This window comes from Phyllopteryx taeniolatus, chromosome 20, assembly GCF_024500385.1.
Source record: "Phyllopteryx taeniolatus isolate TA_2022b chromosome 20, UOR_Ptae_1.2, whole genome shotgun sequence".
Taxonomy (NCBI): domain Eukaryota; kingdom Metazoa; phylum Chordata; class Actinopteri; order Syngnathiformes; family Syngnathidae; genus Phyllopteryx; species Phyllopteryx taeniolatus.
Window position 1 is genome coordinate 2,512,251 of NC_084521.1, and position 22,501 is coordinate 2,534,751.

General features: G+C 44.6%; 1 protein-coding gene across 3 annotated transcripts in view; it reads right to left on the bottom strand.

Annotated features, from left to right (window-relative positions):
- drosha (drosha ribonuclease III) overlaps positions 1-22,501 on the bottom strand; it is an 88,061-nt gene that overhangs the window by 55,191 nt on the left and 10,369 nt on the right. For all 3 annotated transcript variants that reach the window (XM_061757596.1, XM_061757593.1, XM_061757595.1), the window contains exons 14-20: positions 20,141-20,265; positions 16,162-16,261; positions 12,413-12,520; positions 8,293-8,400; positions 1,275-1,413; positions 1,122-1,182; positions 316-375 (exon numbers count right to left, since the gene is read on the bottom strand). In XM_061757596.1, the coding sequence (XP_061613580.1) occupies positions 316-375; positions 1,122-1,182; positions 1,275-1,413; positions 8,293-8,400; positions 12,413-12,520; positions 16,162-16,261; positions 20,141-20,265 (701 nt within the window). The remainder of the gene's footprint in view (positions 1-315; positions 376-1,121; positions 1,183-1,274; positions 1,414-8,292; positions 8,401-12,412; positions 12,521-16,161; positions 16,262-20,140; positions 20,266-22,501) is intronic.

Genomic DNA, 22,501 nt, shown 5'->3' on the forward strand with positions numbered 1-22,501 from the left:
AACACGCTGAGCATTGCAGACAGCTAATTGAGAGTTGTCATGACAGCTCTCAGGCCGGCAAAAAAAAAAAAAAGGTTGGCGGGTGGTGGGGGGTTGGTAAGAATTATATCCACGCTTTCAATTACCAGGAAATCACTGTCTCCCGCACGTCGACAGCGCAGAAGACTTGTGACAGACACCCAAAGACGGAGACGATGAGAGGAAAGAGGGAGTGAAGTGGTTGGAGGTGGTGAGGGGAGAAAGGATGACAGCATTGCAGTCGACTTCAATTAGCAGTTGCGTCTATCAGGCGTGGCGGGAGAACCTTCTTCTCACCTGGTGAGAAACTCCACGACAGCGTCGCCCAGGAACTCCAACCGCTCGTTGTGATTGATCCTGAGGACGGGGGGGAAAGAGAGAACAACATGAAACACGCCAGAGAACAAATGCGCACTCATCCAGAATAGCACTGCGTGGGTGCTGAACGATAATGCCAGATAATGGAGAGATTCCTCTGTGATAGCTTAGCGACTAGTGGAAGACTGCATCTACGAGGAACAGCACACAGGAAATGGTCGAGATTTTTATTATCTTTTTCTGCTGTTAATACAAATAAAATTTGCAGATGCTTTTTCAGACAAATAAGATTCAGATTTTAACCGCGTTTAAGCGAAAGTTGTATTCTGTTACCGCTCATTCCCTGTAAATGGGAGTAACGAGCATTACAAACTGTAAGACAATGGAGAGGAAGAAAACATGACCACTGGCTTCCAAAATGTTACAACGGCTAGAGCCGCACCGGGATTTCATGATTTTAATCGTCCCAAAAAAGTGAAAATAATAATCCTGAAAGACGCCTTTTTCATATCTTGTCACAAAGTTTTATGTAAATGGTTAAAGTCGTTTTTAAGTAATCTTGCATAAAAACAGAGATGAAAGTATAATCTCCTTGGTGGAGGTAATCCCGAGCAGGCATTCATCTCATTTCATTTGGTCCGAGATCTCCCGTCCTTCCACGGTTGCAAGTTAATTTTCTTGTCAGCGGGCCTGCCGGGAATCTTAATCGCAAGGCTCGTACCTTTGATTGCTCCCGCGGTTAGCGATAGCATGAACACGCATTTGTGTGTCCACAGGCGGCCTACCTGGAGGGGGACGGGTCATCCTGGCCCAGACGGGACATGATGTTAATCAAAGTGTTGATTCCTGAAAGGGAAACGCGGCAGGGTGGCCAGGTCAATGGGTGAATTGAAAAAAGAAGATGGGGAGGAGGAGGAAAACGCCACACAGCTACTCACCTTTCTTTCTCATGTACATGTGGTGAACCTTCCTGTCGCCGTATTTGGGCTGACGGATGCCGCAGTTGGACAGTGAGTTGCGGGCGTGGTCGGGGTTCATCCCGAAGTTGAGATGGTGACTGGGATGTGTCATGGCCAGCTGCGGAAGAGGAAGAGGAGCATGATGTGTAACCATTTCCACTGAGTCCATTGTACATTTTAGAAGATCCGTGGAGTCTTGTACTTCAACAGACTTCTTGATTAATGTCCAACTGTTAAAATTTGGTTCCATTTAGGTTTGTCCAAAGAAAAGGGCCAGTGAAATGTGAAATACTTGGTACAATGGAAACTGGCAGTTTCTGGAATGTGCCTATGCGGCTGCACCCGGTGGCATTTCTTTTGAGGGCGGCGATGCGCTCTCAAAAGAAAACAAAAATGCTTCGTCACCTTCCGTGGAAGGAAAGAGATGTGAGAAGAGATGAGGAGGTGTCATGAAATAGGTACAGCACAACTAAACCGCTTGGAGGAATCCAGGCTGTATTTTTGTCCTATATTTTTAGCCAGTGTGTGACTGTGTTGATGGCAAAAGAATGAGTTTCAAGCACACAAGCTAAAAAATAAAAATAAAAAACATTTCATCATCAAACCTTGCGTTTCCTGGCTTTCTATGGCAAACTGCACCATAAATTACACCCACATTGGGCCACTGATTCAAAACTGTTCAGTTCACAACAATTCAAAGACAGGCAAGTCCAATCATGAGAAAAATCCTGAGGATGTGATCAAAAGGTGACTTTGTAAAGGGGGATGTAGTCTGTAGGTTGAGCACTGTATGCAGTTACTCTTTAAATCCGCCTGCTGCTGACATAACTCAATTCGTTTATTATCCAACAACAACAACAACAACAACAAAACCCTTGAGATTGTCCTTGGCCTGATCGAGTACAAGATTTGCCTGACGAATACCTGACAATGGCTCAATTATCTTCCATCCATCCATAAAACCATCTTATATACCGCTTGTCCTCATTCACGGTCACGGGTGAGCTGAAGCCTATCCCAGCGAGACCAGCCAATCGCAAGGCACATATAGACAAAAACAAAACAAAAAAGAACATTCACACTGTCATTCATATCTACCCAGAACATCTCCACCCTGAGACAGATGTGCGCACCACTAGGCCCTGTCACCTCTTTACCAAGTCAGGAAACCAAAGAGAAAGTTGTCGTCAAAAGGGGCAGAAAAGAAAAAGCATCGCTATTCCACATTCAGCAGTGCCTGGGAAGAGCGAGATAAAGAAAAAAAAAAAAGATGCGACAACCATATATCAATCTTACATTAGCCAAATCTCAGCCCCCCCCCCCCAAAAAAAAACCCACACAGCTGCTCTCCTCTGTCGGCTTGTCTCCTTTCAGAAAACTTCAAATCAATTTCAAGCTCCAATGAGATATATATGTAAAACCTTAACGCCAGTGCTTCAATATTTAGCACTGCAAAAGAGGCCTTCTGCTTTCAAGCTGTGAACACACACGACAAATTCTACAGCCATTGTACTTTTTGTCTTCTCTTTTCTGTGCGAGACGAGCAGCTTTGTTTGGCGCCTCAGCTTCATATTGACAGTTGGATAAAAAGCAAATAAAACAGCAACAGTTGCTGCACCCTCCCACCCCACCACTCTTTTCTTTCCAAGTTGAAGTCTACCCCATCCTCCCTCCCTGCCAAGCCATGTCACAGCTTCACAGAAAGTAAACACATCAGTCATAGTGCAAACACTGCGGCTTGTTTGCACTTAAGGACATCATCCTGAAGCAGCGTTGTCCTTTCGAGACCACCGACGCTCGCTCCACTCAACTTAACCACGGAGCAAAGCGTCCCGGCTCGCTGGCCGGGCTGACGTCCTCACTGCCTGTGAGTGAATAAATATCGGGGCGGACTGAGAGCGATGGATGAAGTTGACGGTGCAGGAGCACTTGAAGCTCAATCTGCTAGGCAACGCCACTCATCCCGCAATCCGGCATCGTTTTAGTTAGCTTAGTGCACTGTTTCCCAATCTATACTTTTATATCAGAAAGCTCTCATGGCACACCACCGAACAAAAAATGTCACAAGAAATCCACTTAAATTATGATAAGATTGTATCAATGCATTTACAGATTTACTTAAAGTGTGAAATCCGGGTCTGATTAGTTGACCACAAAGCTGATGTACTCACAAGAATTAAAGACGCAATGAGATCTATGGGAAACTATGCATTTTCACTTAATTGGTCTGAAAATCATTATCAAAGAGTTTGTACAGCATGAGGAATTCATTGCGGCCCTTACTTGGCCACCGGGGGCAGTATAATACAGCCATGCAGACAAACAAAGAAGCGTTTCAAAGCTACTATGAAAGACTCAATAAGCCGCAGTACCAGTTGTTCTTTGCAAAGGATAAAGAATAATTGCCAGTGAGTATTGTTTTATTGTCTGTCTACACGTGTTGCTGCAGAGTTTGTGTTCACTGCTTAATTCCTCAACTGGGAGTGGCAAAAAGTAGCTTGAAGTCTCTTGGGAAAATTGTCATCATTTCCTTGTGGTCAAATCTGCTATCTTGAAAAACGCATACTTCAAGGTACCACTGTATGGTGTTTTATCAGCGACAAATACCTTTTGTGTTTTTAACATAATTGGCGAATGACGCTGATTACATTTATATTTATATTACCACCAAAACATTACTACACGACTAGTCTAATTACGTGAGATTTCAAATGTTTAAACAACACAACCACTCATTAATATGTATGACGAGCATTTTACTGTACTGCCTGACTACTCACATTACTTTAAAATGAGATAGCCACGAGAACATTGCATGTGAAGTACACATTAAGCAATAACAATTTGACATGCCTATGAATTAGTTACTCCTACAATACTGCAAACCATTTGCGTGACCGCGCGGCGGTTGCGACACCATCGCCATGGTGACCACATGTTGTCCAGACTTGGTAAACACCATTTATCATTTAGATAGACAGGGAAAAGACCGCAATGTGGTAAAATGCAATGCGGGCCACGCAATAGGCCTGCCGGAATGTCGTGGTGAGCGAGAGAGCGAGCGTGGCCATGAATAAGACGACAAATAAAATAGTGATGCACGCACAGCCGCATGCGTCGGGGCGGGGACGTGTGACTACAGAACCGGGCTGGGGGACTTGTACACTTGAATTATTGAGATGTTCTCTGATGCCTCTCGTAGTGCCAGCGTGGGTCCAAAGTGAGGCGTGGGGCGGGGGCTGAATCAACAGGGGGTGGGCAGGATTAAGGACGGTCTTGATGGATGCGGTCGCATGCGCCGGCCATCAACACAACTGCCCTCCCCCGCTTCGCTGACTTTTTACATGTTAAATGTTTAACAGGGAGACCACAAATGGGGCAAATTTGGAGAGAAGCTGCGCTGAGGCTACATCTCTTCAGTGACTTTGACTCGAGTCAGAACAAGTATCGTAACAGAAAGAAACTGCTTTTAAGTAGAGGATAAAGATTAGGCTTGTTACGTCAATTATGAGGGAGAGGAATTCGAACAAGTTTAGGCACCTCGCATTCGAACAGAGTATGTATAGGCTATTTATGGAATAAATAGAGTATGTGTCGCAGTAGTTGGTAGAGTGTGTGTGTCGCAATCGTGACAAAGGATGACCGAGTTCATGGAGTGAATGCCATGTAAAAAAAAAAAATGTCACAGACTTTCAACGCGGGACATGAGTCAGCGTCGCAAGCGACATGTTTCTTAGTTGTATACCTGTGAATAAATTATTTTGCCATCAAAAACTCTTTCTTGTTGTTTCATAGTTTGAGGTGTCACAAAAGCAACAAATATTAGCGTCAAAGTCACTGTTCTGCTTGACATGTTTTTCACAAAAAGCTCGTTTTCTCTGCTTGTTGGTGAGAAACAGGTTATTTTGGTAAAAACAAACTATGGTCTACTGGCAAAGAATGGAAAAAGGTAGAAACAAGCATTTTCTGGTGTAAGAAGAGAGTCTAATCTTTTTTTGCTAGATTTGGTGCTTATATTGTCCAAGAACACAATATTCTATCTATGCATCCTGAAAATTCAGTCAAAATGCTCTAAAACAGCTGGCGGTGAAAGGGTAGCATCCATTTTCTTCAGTGGAGTAAATATGGCCAGAAATATAAATTACAGTCCAAAAAAAATGAAAATTCTGCTTTAAGTACAGTAACTAAGTATGTGTACTCCGTTACATCGCCTTGAATAGTGAAAAGTAATTGACTCCCCACCTAAAATGTTTACAATTGCCTATGAATAGTGTAAGGCAAAAAAGAAAAACATGGTGTCACAGGCTTTTGCACATATTGAACATTTGTGAAGCTTGAAGAAGATTGGCTAAACCTATATCTGTCTGAACATGTTCTGTGAATATGTAGTAATAAATCATCAACATGAAGCATATTAATTATTTTTGCAAATCCTCTCAAAACACTCAAACTTTGCTCAAGCAAGCTCCTCTATCAGTCTGATAATAATTATTTGAATGACCCACATTAACCAAACGTACCACTGTGCATGTGTTAAAATCAAACATTCATTAATAATTCAACAATCGAGCTGGATCATTTCTATAAAACACGGGACCAGAACAAGTTGCTGTGCACTCCACTACTACGCTGTTGTTGGTTATGAGGAGACCAGTAGAATTCCACACAAAAAAAAAGAAAAAAAAAAAAAAGAAAGAGAAAAAAAAAAAAAAAAAATCAGATCAATGCATGGCACCATGTGAGATGCATCAAGGCCAGTCGGGTGAATGGCACGAGTGATGTCCAAGTGGTTTGGTTTGGTTCACCCCGCATTCTAAAGCAGATTAAATGCACACAAACCTTGAAGAAAAACGAGTTTATGAAGCAATAAAACGTCTTCGAGCGCCATGTGCTGGCGGTCCTACACACGACACAAATAGCCAGTGGTGCGATGCTATGACTCAATTTTGCCTTTGTTCTTATTTCTTTTTTATAAACAGATTCTTTTACAAACACAATTTCAGTGGAACATCGAAGGTCCAACGAGATCTGTTCTGGGATATTGGTCAGCCAATTGGAAATTATGAGAAATAAATGAAATTCAATTAATCTGTTGCAGGCTCCACACATAAACCTTTATACAAGCACTGTGTTAAATATTTTTGTGAGCTACAAATTATATGACTTCAGAAGCATATATTCTCCCATAATCTTGGTTAAAGTACGATTTGTATGACTTTAGGGGCACAATTTTTCATAATCGTGGTCAAACTACGATTTGTAAGGTTATAGACATTTAATTTCTCATAATTCAGGTCGAAATACAATTTTCTTATGAATTTCAATGCACAATTTGCCCCTCAAGACTTGGGTTGAACTTCACTTTGTATGATATCAGGAGCACATTTCTCCATTATGTCAGCTGAACTATGAATTGTACAACTTTAAGGTGATGTCAGGCTCCAAATGAATGCTTGTCAGCCAGCGGCGAGCCTCGTAGCTGGCCAGTGTTTCCTTTTTTGCAGCTCATTATGACAGCTCGTCATGGCACGCTTGACAAATCACCGATCAATATGTGTAAATTCCCGCCTGCGAAGGCACCGGACGTACTCTGGCTTCTCACACAAACACATAAAGACAGGTGTGAGTTTCAAGATCAAAACTGCACAGCGCGGCACTCCCTGATGACTCGCTGATGGCGCTTCCTCGGTCTTGCTGGGGGGGTGCACACCTCCGGGCCTTAACAGGGCAGAGCTGGCATTCAGCAGGACTGTACTGTCACCGCAAGTCACAGCGGACCCAGCAAAGATGTGACTCGACGCCGGCTACCTTAAGTGACTCCCGTGCCGCTCTTTCCGCCTGAACTGTCTCGGCAGAGGCGGCGCGGGCCCAAATAATGAGGAGCCGGCTGCCTCCTCGGACGTGCGCACGCAAGCCCAGATCTCACCGCAGGCAGGCAGCCTCAAACTCGCGCACGGGCTTTGTCTTGTTGGAGTTATTAACTATGCCAGCCTTTAAATAATACAACGGTGCCACTGTGGTGTCGTATCACTCTGTCACTTTGGCTGCCCAACTTCATCTAAAGTCCTATACGGGCAGACGCATACAGATTCTGTGCATGCAGCGACTCGATGACTGGATCAACGAGAAGATGGGTTTAAAAGTATTTTTATTTGAACCCCACAGTTAAATTGAATTTGGATTGAATCTTAAATTTTGGCCAACAGTGCAAGCAGTAATGACTTGGAGTCGCAAGTTCGAGAGCCAGTGTAAATCAAACACGTGCGGGTGATAATAGAAAGGTTTCGAGATGGACGAAAAGAGGTACCCTTTAGCAACATAATTCAGGACTGCCAGATATGGCCATAAAATAAAAAGTGATTTTTTTTTTTCCCCCCCACAAAAATCATATTTGCGATTTCAATTGCTTTTTGCCTCCTTCGCTTATGGAAAAAGCAAACGACACTGATATTATACAACAGTTTATCGGAATTAGATTTGACTTTTCCCACCACAAAACTATTAATTAATATTAACGGAATGATTCCTACCTTGTTGTTGCTTTTGACAACTAAGGCCAGCCGCGCAACGCGGCCGAACGCTACTAGACCATCGTGAAAAATTAAAGTGATCGAGCACCACACATATACCGACACTATGCAACGGAAAAACTGAAAATCGGGTTTTGAGGCTTCGCATACATTACACTGTACAGTATTATTTTTTTTATTGAACGACTAAAACATGGCGCAATTGTCAAGGAGAAAATGGATTGCCATAGAGAGAGGAAAGGAGCGTCAATAAAAAGAGAGTGAGAATATTTGTACTTTTGTAGTTGTAGCCAATTAGTTGCCGAAAACCACAAACTTCGTAACAGTCTGGTTGGGCCGCGTCGCTCTGTGTGCGGTGGTCCTGGATTTGACAACTCTGTGAGCTTGTGCAACATCTCAATTGACGCTTATCAGTCCAGATGTAATCGACAAGCCTTAGCTTGTGAAGAGAGCGGCGTGCGCCTTACCTGCAAGAGGCAGCGCTCCTTGAAGACGTAGCCAATCAGCTTGTCCAGGTGCATGAGGCACTGGTGGTAGCGGATGTGATGGGTGAGGACGGGCAGCATCATGGCGTGCTGTGGGAGCACAAAGAGAATTCTCAAGGAGGCGGCACAGGAGGGGGGAACCTGAGTGGGGATCGTGTCCGATATGAAAGAGGAGTGACGGGAGCATGTTGGAGGGGAATGTGTGATGAAGAGATTGTCAGAAGCAAAGGCTGAGAGCTGATAGCAACAGAAATCAATCAGACACTCATTATTTATTAAGTGGAGCTAGGCAACACATAGATGAAATAATCACAAATCCGATGGCGGCAGCGTGGGAGGGAATGACGGACAGGAGGGAAAATTCACTTTGGGGCAGGGCGGTGGAATCGAACCCCATTTCGCAGTGTTGACACACTTACCTTTCACACAAACACTGACAGCCCTCTGCAGAAAAGACACTGAGAATAGCAGCGGCGGGGGAAGCAGCCGGTGGTTGGCCAAGAGGCTCCGTCATTAGCGGCGGTTCACGGCGAGTCGGCCGCGAGACACAAGATGGCAAAGGCGGTTTTCAGAACATTAACCCCGAGCCCACACGTGAGAGAGTAGCCGAGCGGCCGTGTTTTAATTAGCGCTACGGGGCAACGCGACATCGGTGGCACCAAGAGGTGTTGACAAGGAAACCCGGGGGCCGTCACGGGCTGGCCGCACGGGTAACACACTTCTCTGACATCGTTAAAGAGCCAATTAACAAAGCAGCGATGGGCTGCCGAACTTGTCTGATGGCCGACTTACTGCAACGGCTTGTTGCACCATGTCTGTGTAGATAGTCAGTCATCCAAGTCATGGTAATTTGCAAAGTTGAATGGAGGCAACTGGACGCTTCGCCCTTAATCCAAAAGGCTTCTTCACTTCTGAATTGTAAGTGTGATGTCCTCCAACAGACCTTTTCACCCTGACATCACGTACTTCCGGCGGCAATGGCACCACGAGTGAACAAAACCTTCCGTCATTTGACCAACCGTCTTCTTTACCGCTGTAGTTGAACGTGTGAAGTGTCAGTCAAAAAGAAGTTACACGAGGTAAATTGCTTCCACAAGAGATGGAAGGCCGGCTGTCATTTATTTGTAAGTTGATTCAAAGATAAGACATGATGGAACTTCACAAATAGTTTAGATGACCATTGAGGGACTGGCTAATTAATGGCTAATGAATTAATTATCGCTGCAGACGTGCTCTTTTGATGGTGAAATGAATAGCGCACTGTAGAGCTGAATTACTCAAAGGCAACCCAACCAAACCATCTTAGTCACAAACCCGTAGGAGGTTTGTGACTAGTAGGTCCATTTAGATGTGCTTACAACACCACCACGCATTCTCACGATATATGGAATAATTTAGATTTTTTTGAAGAAAAAAAATAATCGTCATTATTATATAATAATAATAATCACCACCCCCAGAGCTCAGAATTTGGTGGTCACAATTGATGATAGTGGTAAGAATTTGTGGTGGGGGTGTCCCCTCGGTGTGGTCACATGAGGGCTGTTGTTGTTGTTCTTGGTTTGCTGATGTATGACAATTTTTTATTTTTTTTGCACTACCACAGGTTGTTCACCCGTCTGGTGGCAAGACGGCTCGTTAGTGGCCACTTCTCGCGTGGAACGAGACTCTCTTTGGGAAAGATGTCAGATGTCGTGACTCTTTCCAGTTTGACATAGATGGCTTCTTTCACTTCCAATCGCAACGGTGCCACAACGGTTTCCTGCAACGTTGGTTTCTCCCATTTACGGAGGCAACACGTTGCGGTTTTTTTTAATCCTCTGTACAAAGTCACACATATACAAAGTGCCGCAGGATGCAGGCAGGCAGATGGCCACCCTTGAAGTGTTGCATTGATTTTTGTTATTTAAAAACTTTAAAGACATACAATATCTGATTAAGTACTCTCAATGGGCACTTCATTATGTACACCTGAACAATCAAATGGAATCAAATGTGTCATGTGACAAAGATTAAAAAAAAAAACTGTCAGAGGCGGGATTTTTTTATTATTCATATTCTATTTTTTGACAGCATTTACATCCAGATTACTTCATTTTCCTTTTCCGTGTCTAACAAGCACCTCTAATGCAACACATTTAGTTCATATTTGTCTATGCTTTGGCTGTAGTTGAGATTTGCATGTATACATCAGCAGATCGGTATATTCGGGGGAATAACCCATCTGTGTATTTACACAGCAGTCACATTGGCAGATATCTGATACGTCTATTAGATTTATATGCATATCTGGTATGCTCATGACTCATACTCAAATCGTGCCACTTGAGCAAAAAATCTCATTGTCACTTACAGCACATGCAGTGTAAATCCAGACAGAAGAATACAGTTATGGTTTTATTTGACGCCCACATATAGCTCAAAAAAAGATTTCTCTGCAAGAGACATGTTTTGTTGCTCTAAAACGCGGATACGTGGACGCTTGTGAGTCAAGGGTTGAATAAGTAGCCACAATTCTTTGCCTCTTTTTCAGCAAACTAAACAAGCTTCCTTTCCTTCAAATTTCAGTGGGTGCAAGATAGCCTTGGCATGCGCGCCATGAAGGACGCAGCAGGCGGAGAACAACAGCAGTGAATCACGGTGAATATTCCCCATCTCTGAAGGCCAGTCCTTGGAAGCACCTTTCAAGTGAAACAACCTTGGTGGCGTCGAGCGATGTCAATCACAGGCGGGCCCATTTTACTCTGAATTGCTTTTTTTTTTTTTTTGTTTTATAAAAAGGAAAAAAGTTTGGGCTCGAGATCTGCCGCTATCTCTCGGCAGTGCGACGCGCGGTGCAGAGTGTAGCGCCTGAAATTATTCATGAACCAATTAGTCGCAGCAGTCCAGCTTGAAGCAAATATAATTGGGTGGCAATTATGGATTGGATCCTCTTTGCTAGACCTTGCTGCAAGAGAGGTCTGGCTTATGAGACTAGAACCTTTCTGTCATGCCTCTCCAAACGTGAGGAGCGGCTGTAGGCGATGCATGCGCGCTCGCAAAAGACCGCATGCCAGCCGGCTGCCAATTATTTCATTACAGTTGACGGGCAGAACAATTGGGGCACAAAAGCAACGAGGGAACGAATCGTCAAAAATAAAAGCAGACGACTCCGTGGCATTTCACACGCAAATTCCTGTGTCGTTTTGAGCACTGCAGACCCGTTTCGGGTCTTAGAGACGGCTATGCGTAATCAATTTCTGACCATTATGAATTGTGTGTGATATATGATCAAACTAACACCGAGCGCAGTTGTGTCGTCTTCTCTCAATTGAGGCACAATGAAGCCAGAAGAGGGTTCCATACATTTCAGGTTGCTGCCTAAAGAGGCTGCGATACCAAGTAAACGAGACCATTTTGAACAAAAGAATAACAAAGTGTCACGACTAGAGGAACAGCAGTCCCTCTCCTCTGCAAACAGCGGTGGTTCAGTCTACTATAATTTGTTGAGTTTTCTGTATTTATTTTCTGCTATCGAATGCAAAATTGTGAAAAAACAGTTTCTTCCATTTCCAAATTGCTAGTTAGGTCAAGGGAATAGTTCAGGACCGGTGATTAAGTGTCTGCCTTGAAGCCATCATACAGAGATGAGAGGCAATGTGAGTGCGGCATGGACTTAAGTGGTCTGGCCAAACGGAGTCAAGTTGTGTATGAGCAAAGTGTCGATGCGCGAGGCATGGCCGGGCCTTAATGAAGGGGCAAGCTTGCACAGGCTCAGCGGGGAGCCCGCGTCGGCCACGCGCATATTGAGTGGGGTCATGACGCAACACGTGGCAACATCACAAGCGTTTCCGATGTGGCTGAGCGGTGAACCCCAGCCCACCCGCCCGTGTCATCTTGTCTCACTGCCACTAAGTCTTGCATAATTTCAAGCAAGCGACAACCGACATGAGCAGTGAGACTAGTGAGTTCATATACTGCTTTTTTTGCAATAATACATTGTTATTTAGATATTTTTACATGAGCGTTTTATGTTTGTACTTGTTAAGGTAGACATTTATGCAATTGGCAGACACACACTCTATTTGTGTAAATGCGAGCTGCTTGCATGTGTCCGTGTTACCTGACAGACGTCGGAGCGGATGCCGGTCTTCCAGAATCCCTGGCTGCTGAGCTCCACTGTCACCTCCCGGCGCATGGTGTTCTTCTGACGGATCTTCTGAAGAGCTTCCTGCCAAACAAGCAGCCGGTCAATTATTGATCAATGGCAGCAAAGCCGGCGGGGACAGCACCCATCCTTAGAACACAGACACACAAACAACCCCCCCCCCCCCCCCCCCCCCTATTCCCATGCGGCCTCACCCTTTTTCATTCCCGCTGTGCTAACAGATGTCACGTGCGAGACACATGACACATGCAGCGGGGAACAGTGATGGCATTCCCACTTGTGATTCCAGCTAATTGAGGCCTGGCCATTGGTCAGCTTGGTCTGTCACAGGCTTTTCAAATTGAGGCGACCACCACCCTCCACCCCACACTCAAACTCATACTGTTACAATGGCATTCATTTTTAAAAATTTTTTAAATCCAGTACAGTACATTTGTTCAGTACCGTTTAGTTATATTTAACTTTTGTACTGTACAGTTTTTATTGTCCTATATTTCAGAACAGTGTTACTGTTCAAACTGTGCATACTGTTCCAGTGGCAAACAATGATAGAAAATATACTTTTTAGAAATAAAACCACCTCATTTTTGATACTTAGGCATAATAGTGCCCTGTGTTTTAATGTTGGTCATTATGGTGGTACTTGGTGTAAAAGGTTCGAGAACTACTGGCGTAGGCGGTCGGATTCACAGGTCGGGTATTAGGACCTCTGTGCCAGCCCATGGGAAAATACACAAGTCATTATACACGTATCGCATGTCAGCATATGTGTTTGCGTTACATACAGCCGAGACGCAATCAACTCCCGGTGAGCCGCCTCAAATGGAATGCCAAGAATTCTTGCCTCGCAAAGGAAATAAGAACAACAAAGGCATGAATAAATAATGCCAACCGACTTTGAACTCTGCATCAAAGTGAACACGCTCGCCCACTCCACAAGCACGCGCGCTCACACACGCGATGTACACTCAGTGCACAGCTGCAACGCTGCAAATGACATGGAAATGTTTGTGCTGCATGGTCAGGGGGAAGGTCATAAGCACTCATTTATTATTTTAAGGCTGCAAGAGAAAGCAGTCATGCAGGTGATTTTTAAATACACCTACGACATTTTTTTTACGGCAAAATGTATTACTGTAGATGCCAAATTCTATTTTCATCTACATATCAAGTGACACAAATTCCCTACGACTGTGTTTATAGTCACAGAACACATGAAACAACACACAGCGCACATTAAAAAAATAAAAAACTGGAAAAAATAAGCTGCGAGATGCCTCACGACTGCATTGACAGTGCTCACTGCGGTCATGATACTTATTCAAATAAGCATTGAGAGACAATTAGCAGAAGATAAAAATGCCCACTTCCTGTTCACAAGGCTGCAAGACACTTTTTGTGACCCACTAATCGCATGCATTTGTAATTGGTTGAATACTAAACACAATTAAGTCAGACAGTGTGCGTTTTCTGACATTACGTTTATGAATAATAAAGATAGTCATCAATTGATTTGGATGTAGAGTACTGTAAGCTACACTGCCACTCAGTTTATATTGCCAAATGACATAAGTATGGCATGTAAAATAGGTAGTTGTCTAGCTATGTAAGGAATTCTGGGCAAAAACATGAATAACACAAATAAGCACTACTCAAACACAAAGACAAAACGGCCAATATTTCCTGACTGCAGCTCAGCGGCTATTGGAATACTTAATGAATGAGCAGATCGTGAAAAAAGCTGCTTTCAAACTTATGCTGCTAGTAAAAGATTGAATTCTAACTGGAGCGGGTAATGGTCACTCCAGTCCTGACGATGGCGGTAATGTGCATTACAAATTGATCACAAATGGGCAAACAAAAGCAGGGGAAGAACGGATGAACATCATCTCTTGGGAAGTTTGGAGAATGCGTCACCAAAGGTTAATGGGTTCTTCCCAAAACTGTATGGAAATCTGTGAGCTACTTCTTGCGTAACATGCTGACGTATATCCACACACAATACATATTGTACATAGAAACACACTGGACAGAAAATAGCCTCCTTGGGGGAGGTAATGAGTCCTGACAGAGCAGGCGAAGACACAGCACTCTCCCTAGCAGCGCATGTGTATTTGTGAGCGTGCATGTGTGTAATTGCTGCAGTTTGACAGCAGGACATTCAGGCCCCCGTTGGCCAGAAAGCTACCTGGGAAAGCAACTAATTGAGCCCAACTTCTCGCTCCTTATTTGTTGTGAGTGTGTCAAGCAGGATGTGAATGCGCCGCTGAGGTGTAACAACGAGTCTCCGAGGGTTTAAGGAGGAGGAGGGAGGTAACAGGGCGGAGATGAAGTCTGTGCATATCACTTGCACCGAACAAAGCGTCGCTCTGACCTTCGCACTTGAGGCCGCGGCTCAAAACGCAACTCAAAAGGATGAGCGGGAACGAAGCACTTAGTGGAGCCGCACGCGCTGAATGAGAATGAAGAAGAAAAAAAAAAGAGCAGCAACAATTAATTGAAAAGAGACGAGAGATATTTACGAGATGCGCTTGAGTGCGCCAGGCTCGTCACATGTAAATGAGAGTGGAAATGAGCCAGTGTCATTTAGAAATGTCTACAAAGAGCAAACTACTTTATTTGTTCCTTCGTCAAAACCAGCACTGGTGTTACTTATGATGTTAACAAGATTACCCTTAAAAATAAATGGATTAGAGAATTATTTTTTGGGGGGGGGGGGGGGCCGCGTAAGTACATGGAGCAAAGACTCTCCGTAAATTCTACTAACAACTCAGGTTAAACTTGGCTGAAATACAAAACAGTCTAGATGGATCACTTCAACAAAAGGCCAATAATTACTTTCCTTTTAAGCCATGGAAATGGCACCATCTTGTTAAGTTTGTGAATAGCAAACCACAAATTGGTGGGGGCTCACTATAATATTTTGGATTTTCCTTCAACATTCTTGATAGTGGCACACAGAGTCTCGGTGTGAGTCATCATGTTTATGCAGAATAATCACCACATCCAGTTTATAATACCATATTGTATAGTACATAAATTAGGTACATAGGTAGGTAGGTAGATATTTTATTGATGCCAAATGGTATTGTATCATAATTAACAAAAGTAGGTGACACTAAAAAGTATTCTCCATCTGTTGTCATTGTGCATTACTGCCACCTACAGGACCGGAGATGATTATTATACTCATCCACTGGCCAGAAACGCACTCTGTTTCTCCCAAAACCTTTTTGGTATTCGCAGGAGTCTACGGTTAGTACTCTTGTGGAGGTCTTCATTCATGTGGATTGGATTTGTAATTGTTACCTAATCAGTCATGAATATTTCATCCTCTGCGTTGTTTCAAAATACATTGTCACTCTTTACCTGGTCCATCAAAAATGCCTGTGCGTGAGCGTGTGTGTGTGTGGGGTAGGAATCAAACCAAATTTCATAGTGATCTGATTATTGTAATTTAACATTTTAACAGGATTTTCCATGTATTTCCATTATAGCCATAGAAAGGATTTTCATCCATTTAACAAGTTCAGACATTTCTTTCTCCCTCTGTCACATCTCATCAGAGTAGATTGTCTTGTTATGGTCGCGTAGGATCTTATTACATTTTTTGTTGAGTGCAGTCTCGATGTAAATGTTAACTCTTGAGATGCTTAAGGAAATTCGACACAACCAACATTGCATGTTTTTTGGTGTGAACTCACCTCCCTCTGCGTCAGCTTCTGCTTATCAAGTTGCTTAACCTTGGGGCTGTTGGCCAGCAGGTGGCGCAGTTTCACGTAGCTCTTCCACAGCTTTTGGTATCTGGCAATGAGGAAAGGGGGGGAGGCTAAAAGGATTCCAACTCCAACTCTGCAACAACACATCAATATTTCATCTGCTGCCTGCCTGATATTCAACTTAATTGGAGAGTAGCCTGCAGACATGGCTCCATTAGCTGCTTTTGTTTCAGGGCGGCAAACGTCCGAGGTCCGTGTGTCCGCTGCTCGAACTCCGAGCAGAGTTCACCTGCCTTGGACTTTTTCCTGCACCTCACTTTCATTTTCCATTGTCTTTGCTCTCATTTGCATGTGAAAAGAGGGCCGGGTGTTATCGGCAAGGTGACATGTCGCCACCGTGGAGGCCCTCCCCCGAAACCTCCTGCCCCCACATTTTCAATCAGGCCTTCTGATTGATGCACTGAGTGTGACCGTTCTGCTCCCATTCAGCAGACTTTCTCCTCATTTAGCCAGAATTATTCAATTATGATTGGTGGGGTGGCGAGTTAAGGTGGTGCGGCTTGGCCGATCGGACAGAGTGAAAGGGCGAGAGACGAACGCAGAGATATATAGCGAGTGAGTGAGGGGGGAGGGGATGGGGCTGCTGCAGAATAGAAGAATTATACAGCTTTAATACCGGGGACTTCATTAGAGACCGAGGCGAGGGAATGAGACGGCTTTACGGCGGCGATTATCGGCTCGCCGCCTCCGCACGGAAGCATCCTGAGCGAAAAAGGAGACGTAGAGGGGAAGAATATCCAGCCTGCGAGGCCCACACGTCCCCAGTCTGCGCCTGTGACCTTTTCCGGAGAGCCGACGAGAGCGCTCTGCGACATGCTCGCCTCTCCCGGCTTTCATTAGCATATGCTAACTCTTCCGCTGCACGCCTCCAACGTTATTATTCTGAGGGGTTATTTGTTATCAGGTGCTTTCCTAATGAACTTGTTTGTGTTTAGTGACACACGGAGGTCAAAATATCAGCGATCAGAAGAGGGGACTGGAACATTTTGAGTATGAATGCTTGTTTGTCTATATATGGCCTGCCATTGGCTGGCAACCAGTCCATGGTGTACCGGCTTCTCTTGCCCAAAGTCAACTGGCATGGGACTCGAGCTCACCTGCTCACCTTTGAGGACAAGCACCATCGAAAGTGGATGGATATAATTCAATTGTTTTGGACTATTGTTAATCACAATAAGATATCCCCCAATCTCCTGTATGATCAGTAGGGACGGTCTTGTCTTCAATCACACCAACAGACCGAGGCCGCCATCGCAATTCTAAGCGTCGTTACGTCAAAAGCCGGAAATGTTCACGTTAAATGTTAATGCTCCCACGAGGCCGCCTCCTCCTTCACATTATCCCCTGGCCTTTGACATGTGGCTTCAGCAAAGGCCACACAGGAGCTTGAGGGTCCAGTGAGGGTGAGAACACAGCAGGGCGTCTTCAGTATAGGAACACGCTGCGTCCGTGGCCACGCTGCCACCGCGATCGACAGCGACGCGCTCCCCGGCGACACAGATCATTAGCGGTGCGCCGACGCCACTAATGACGTCCCAGCCTGTCCAGAAATTTGTTGCCGTGTGCCGCTTGGAGCCGTTTGACATGGCGGCAGGGCCTGTGAGGGATGAAAGCGCTCAGTGGGCAGGCGGTGAGTGGTGAGGACACTGGGTGAGTCGGGCAGAGGGAGCCCACATTAGTCCTGACTAATAGACCTCCTGTCCGGTCAATGCGGAGGAGATATTGTGATCGTTAGTGGTTAGCATGTCTGCCTCACAGTTCTGAGGTTTGGGATTTGAATTTTGGCTCCAACCTTCCTGTGTGAAGTATGCATGTTCAAACAGTGGTTTGCGTGGGTTTTTCCTCCCAGATTCTAAGACCATACCAATTAGCATCATTAACATTCAAGACTACCAGTCCATACTTTGTCTATAAGTGCCCTGACATTGATTGGCAACCAATCTATTATTTTTCCATATGTGCCCCAGCATTAACTGGCGATCAGTCTATTGTTTATCTATATGAACCCTGACATTGGCTGGCAACCAATCCATTGTTTGTCGACATGCGCCCTGAAATTTAACCTTCACAAGCAATAATGTAATTGAATCTCAATAGGCGCTCGCTTTAAGTGAGCTAAGAGTGTTAGATTCATATGAACGACACTTACATGATTGCTCCGGGAAGTTGTTTGCAGGGTGAAGGAGGTTGGGCATTTGTGTTTGGCGATGTGTCCATGATTGCGCCACAAAATGTTGTGTGTTGACCAACGCGGGTTCTGTTTCCGCTAGCAGAAGCAAGCAGGAAAAGGAGACCGCCAAATACAGCGATGGAGCCCACTGCTTGTCATTCCAACAAAAGCTGGACTCGCCATTGGCCAAGCAGTATGTGGGGCGGCATTAGAGCTAGTGCGCTGCATGAGAAAGCTCCGCCCCTTAGACAAGCCAATTTTTGCCATCGCAAGAAATATTCTCTCATTATAGGTCTATAATTCTTGATTCGATTATTTGGGGTATTTTGACAAAAGGATAAGGAAAACTGGGAATAGTTTTAAAGTGTGAAAAATAAATGTCTCCTTTAAAAGCCAAGACATTGACTCTCGCACACCTTTTTTGCATCAGAAGTCCTCAGGGACAGCAGCTCTGATGATCTTCAACATCGCTTTTGTTAATTATGCAGCAGCACAGTACACTATTCCCACCTGCGGGCCCTGCGTCGCGTGCACGGCATCACTACGTGCGGGAAATACACCGCGCAAGCTCCTGTGGCGGAACCACCAGATGGAGGAGCCCGGCACCCGTGACGACGCATGTGAAAATGTCACACCGCTCGTCCTTGCCGCCATCTATTCCCTTTTCTAATCTATCAGTCTGCCCGCGCTTTGCCTTGCGCAAACTCTCCACCTCCTGGTGGCGGCGTGCTGCGCAGAGGGGGCCCGTGCTCAGCGTCCAGGGAGACCGCCGGTGAATATGGAGGAGCGAGAACAAGGCAGGAAAAAAGCTAAAACGAGCTGGATGACATTTATGTTGGGTCCGCCCAAATTGTTTCTCAGATTCCATTAAATAATGATCCTGAATTACTTCAAGAATTACCTTGAGACCCGTTTACATAAAGCAGTAGAGGTGGGTTCAATTTGGTAGACAATTTGTAAATTTAATCTTAAACTCCTCTCCCAACATTACCCGAAATTGATTTTTTTTTAAATGCACTAGAAGTGTGAGGTTGTTTCCAATTGTCTGTCTCCTCTTTAGCAGGTAAAATACATGCTTTGCTGGGTTTAAGTCTGGAGGAGGAACATTTCACACCACAGCCTTTTTGTGGTATTTTTTTTGTTTTGTTTTTTTGGGAGGGGATTACACCCATTAGTCTCTTCTTTATCAAGGTGTCGTAGGTTTATGATGGAGTTCCATTCCTACATCAGTGACATAACCCCAACTTGGATGCAAGTCGGAACGTCTGTCAATAAATACAACTAGCGGAGTAGTGAAATCGTAATTACAGAAAAATTGTGTATGAAAAACATTTCTAGGTCATAAATACAAAATAATTAAATGACAAACAAAGTCGTCAATACCCGAGGGTGCCTTATTATGCCGCGTGACCAGATATTCCTGCTAGCTAGTATACAGTATTGCACATCATTTTATGGAAATGCCATTAAAAAAAAAGTATCTGTATGAGAAAGCCTTCGAGGCCACAAATACAAAACTTTGATGGAAAAACAGTAATAAGTACGGGCACACCATTACACGCCATTTGTAACTTTAAAACATTGAACGTCAGACCTGTCATAAACCGAGGACCGCTTTGTACTGAACACCATAAACAAGCAAAACAAAGGAGGCAAATTTGTGATATTCACATCTGCATTCATCAGTCAAGTTAAACGGCCACTTGGCAGGTACCAAGCAACAACAGATCTTACTGAGGGTCTCCGGCGTAGCTGAGCTGGGCGGGCCGTATCCCGAAATGAACGATGATGGGGAAGGTGATGACGTCTAGGTTGAACTGCTCCCGGTCCAGCTGGTCGATCCGCACCGAGCTCGGTTTCTGGGGAGCGTTAACACGAAAGAGGGGGTTAGGGGAGCGTGTTAGGAGTGTAAATAAGCTCGGCGACCGAGAGCCGTCGTTCAATCATCCGCCGCACGGGACGGCAGCGGCGTGCGGGACCGCAGACGCTCGTAAGTGGGAGCAACTAGCGTCCTCGGGTAGCCCGTCACACCTTTGACGAACGAGATCAGGCGAGGTGGCCACAACGCACGGCGTGATGGGCTCGCCAGCAGATGGCCCGAGACCTGTCGCTCACCTTAACATTGGCCGCCTTCACACCACACAAAAACGAGAATTGTGAATGTTACTACAGCTACCTAAGTACAGGTACTGAGTGCAAAGTTGTTAAGTCAGTCGCTGCCATGGACAACTGTCCAAAAATGCCAGTCAAAATATTCTAAAACGGCTGGTAATACAGGGAATTCTACTTTTAAAACAGCTGGCAGTGATTGAGTTGATATGCAAATGTGTGTCGTCATTGAGCAAAATTGTATGACTTAACTTTTGCCTTGCTTAACAGACTCTACTTGTTTGAAATTTCGCAGGAACTCGACTTGACTTGCGTGATTTTTGCCTCGTGACTTGAGACTTATTTACTGTATGACTTGCATGTTGCTGACTTACAGACTACACGCGCTAAAGGTGAGCAGCGGTCTTTGGTTTAGCCTGCTGTTCAGCTGCTGTTAGGGATAATTCGTCGAACGCGGTGCCCTTGCACGTCCACGCTGCTAATGCTGCTAATAATCACTAGCCTTTGATTGACAGCCAATGCAGTCATTAGCTGCCCCCCCATCCCCCTGTGAGACCTTGAGCAAACACAGCAGAGGACACGTCTATCTAATGAGTGTGCACTAATATTGAGGAAGCAAATATGCTGATCTATACTCGCAGTAAGCCCATGATTGCAACAGTGTCCGAAGAATTTTGTGATTATTTCATGAATTAACATCTTTTGTATCAATGTTGTGAATGAAATCATTTATCGAACAACAACAACAAATGAGTAATATTGAGAACTGAAGAGAAAATACAACATATGGACTAAAGGTATTGGATTTGTGTGTGGACTTAATAATCAGGATGTGAGGTGTGGCCCTGTTAAATATTTTGTTATCCTATCGATAATTAGTTCAATAGCTGCCTGTTTTTACGCATAATTTACTTTCATTAAACCAACATTTTTTCATTAGGTGTTGAATAAAAAACCTTTCAGGATGGGAAAAAAACAACAGAAATAGTGACATCATCCAGTCCAATATGAGTTAACCATGAAAAGAAAAGAAAAAAATTCCAAGACACACGCCAAAGCAAATCTCTTCTGGCAAATGACACATTTCCCTCACTTCATGCACGTGGGATGTGTCCCAATACTTCTGCTTGGACATAAATATAGCATCAGTAGATAATTTATGATCTAATGGCTTGCCGCTCTGATGGAACTTTCTGGGTCAGTGGCAGGTTACACTCCAAAAATTGGACACTGGAAGCTCCGGTGAACAGCAGAAACGTTTCTGTGGTGTCAAGTCCAAACTGTCATGACGAAAAAAATATAAATAAATTCTGAACCCGAAGAAGCTGGCCATTCGATGTGAAGCGGTTGTTTCGCCTCTCTGGGTCCAGAATCAGTGGTTCATTTGCATCTCAAGAGGAACGTGTGCTGGAGCCTACCCCAGCTATCATCGGGCAGGAGGCGGGGTACACCCTGAACTGGTTGCCAGCCAATCGCAGGGCACATAGAAACAAACAACCATTCGCACTCACAGTCACACCTACGGGCAATGTAGAGTCTCCAATTCATGCATGTTTTTGGGATGTGGGAGGAAACCGGAGTGCCTGGAGAAAACCCACACAGGCACGGGGAGAACATGCAAACTCCACACAGGCGAGGCCGGGGATTGAACCCTGGTTCTCAGAACTCTGAGGCAGGCGCTCTAACCAGTCGGACACCGTGCCGCCGGAAAACACCCACCGAAGCATAAATAAGGAGACTCCACAGCTAAAATTTTAGAACCTTTAGAGCCTTTTGGACTAAAGGTGAAATGTCTTCAACAAGAACAACCCAGTTGCCTTGATTCAATTTTGGCGGATTACCGTGACCTGGATGACTGACAATCTAAACAGACATGATTTGTGATACGAATGCTTGAAGTTACGAGTGTGGACTTGGGACGAATTACACTTGTATCTGACGACACCGTTGCATTAATAAAAATCATCATGTTTTGCTCAGCCGTGG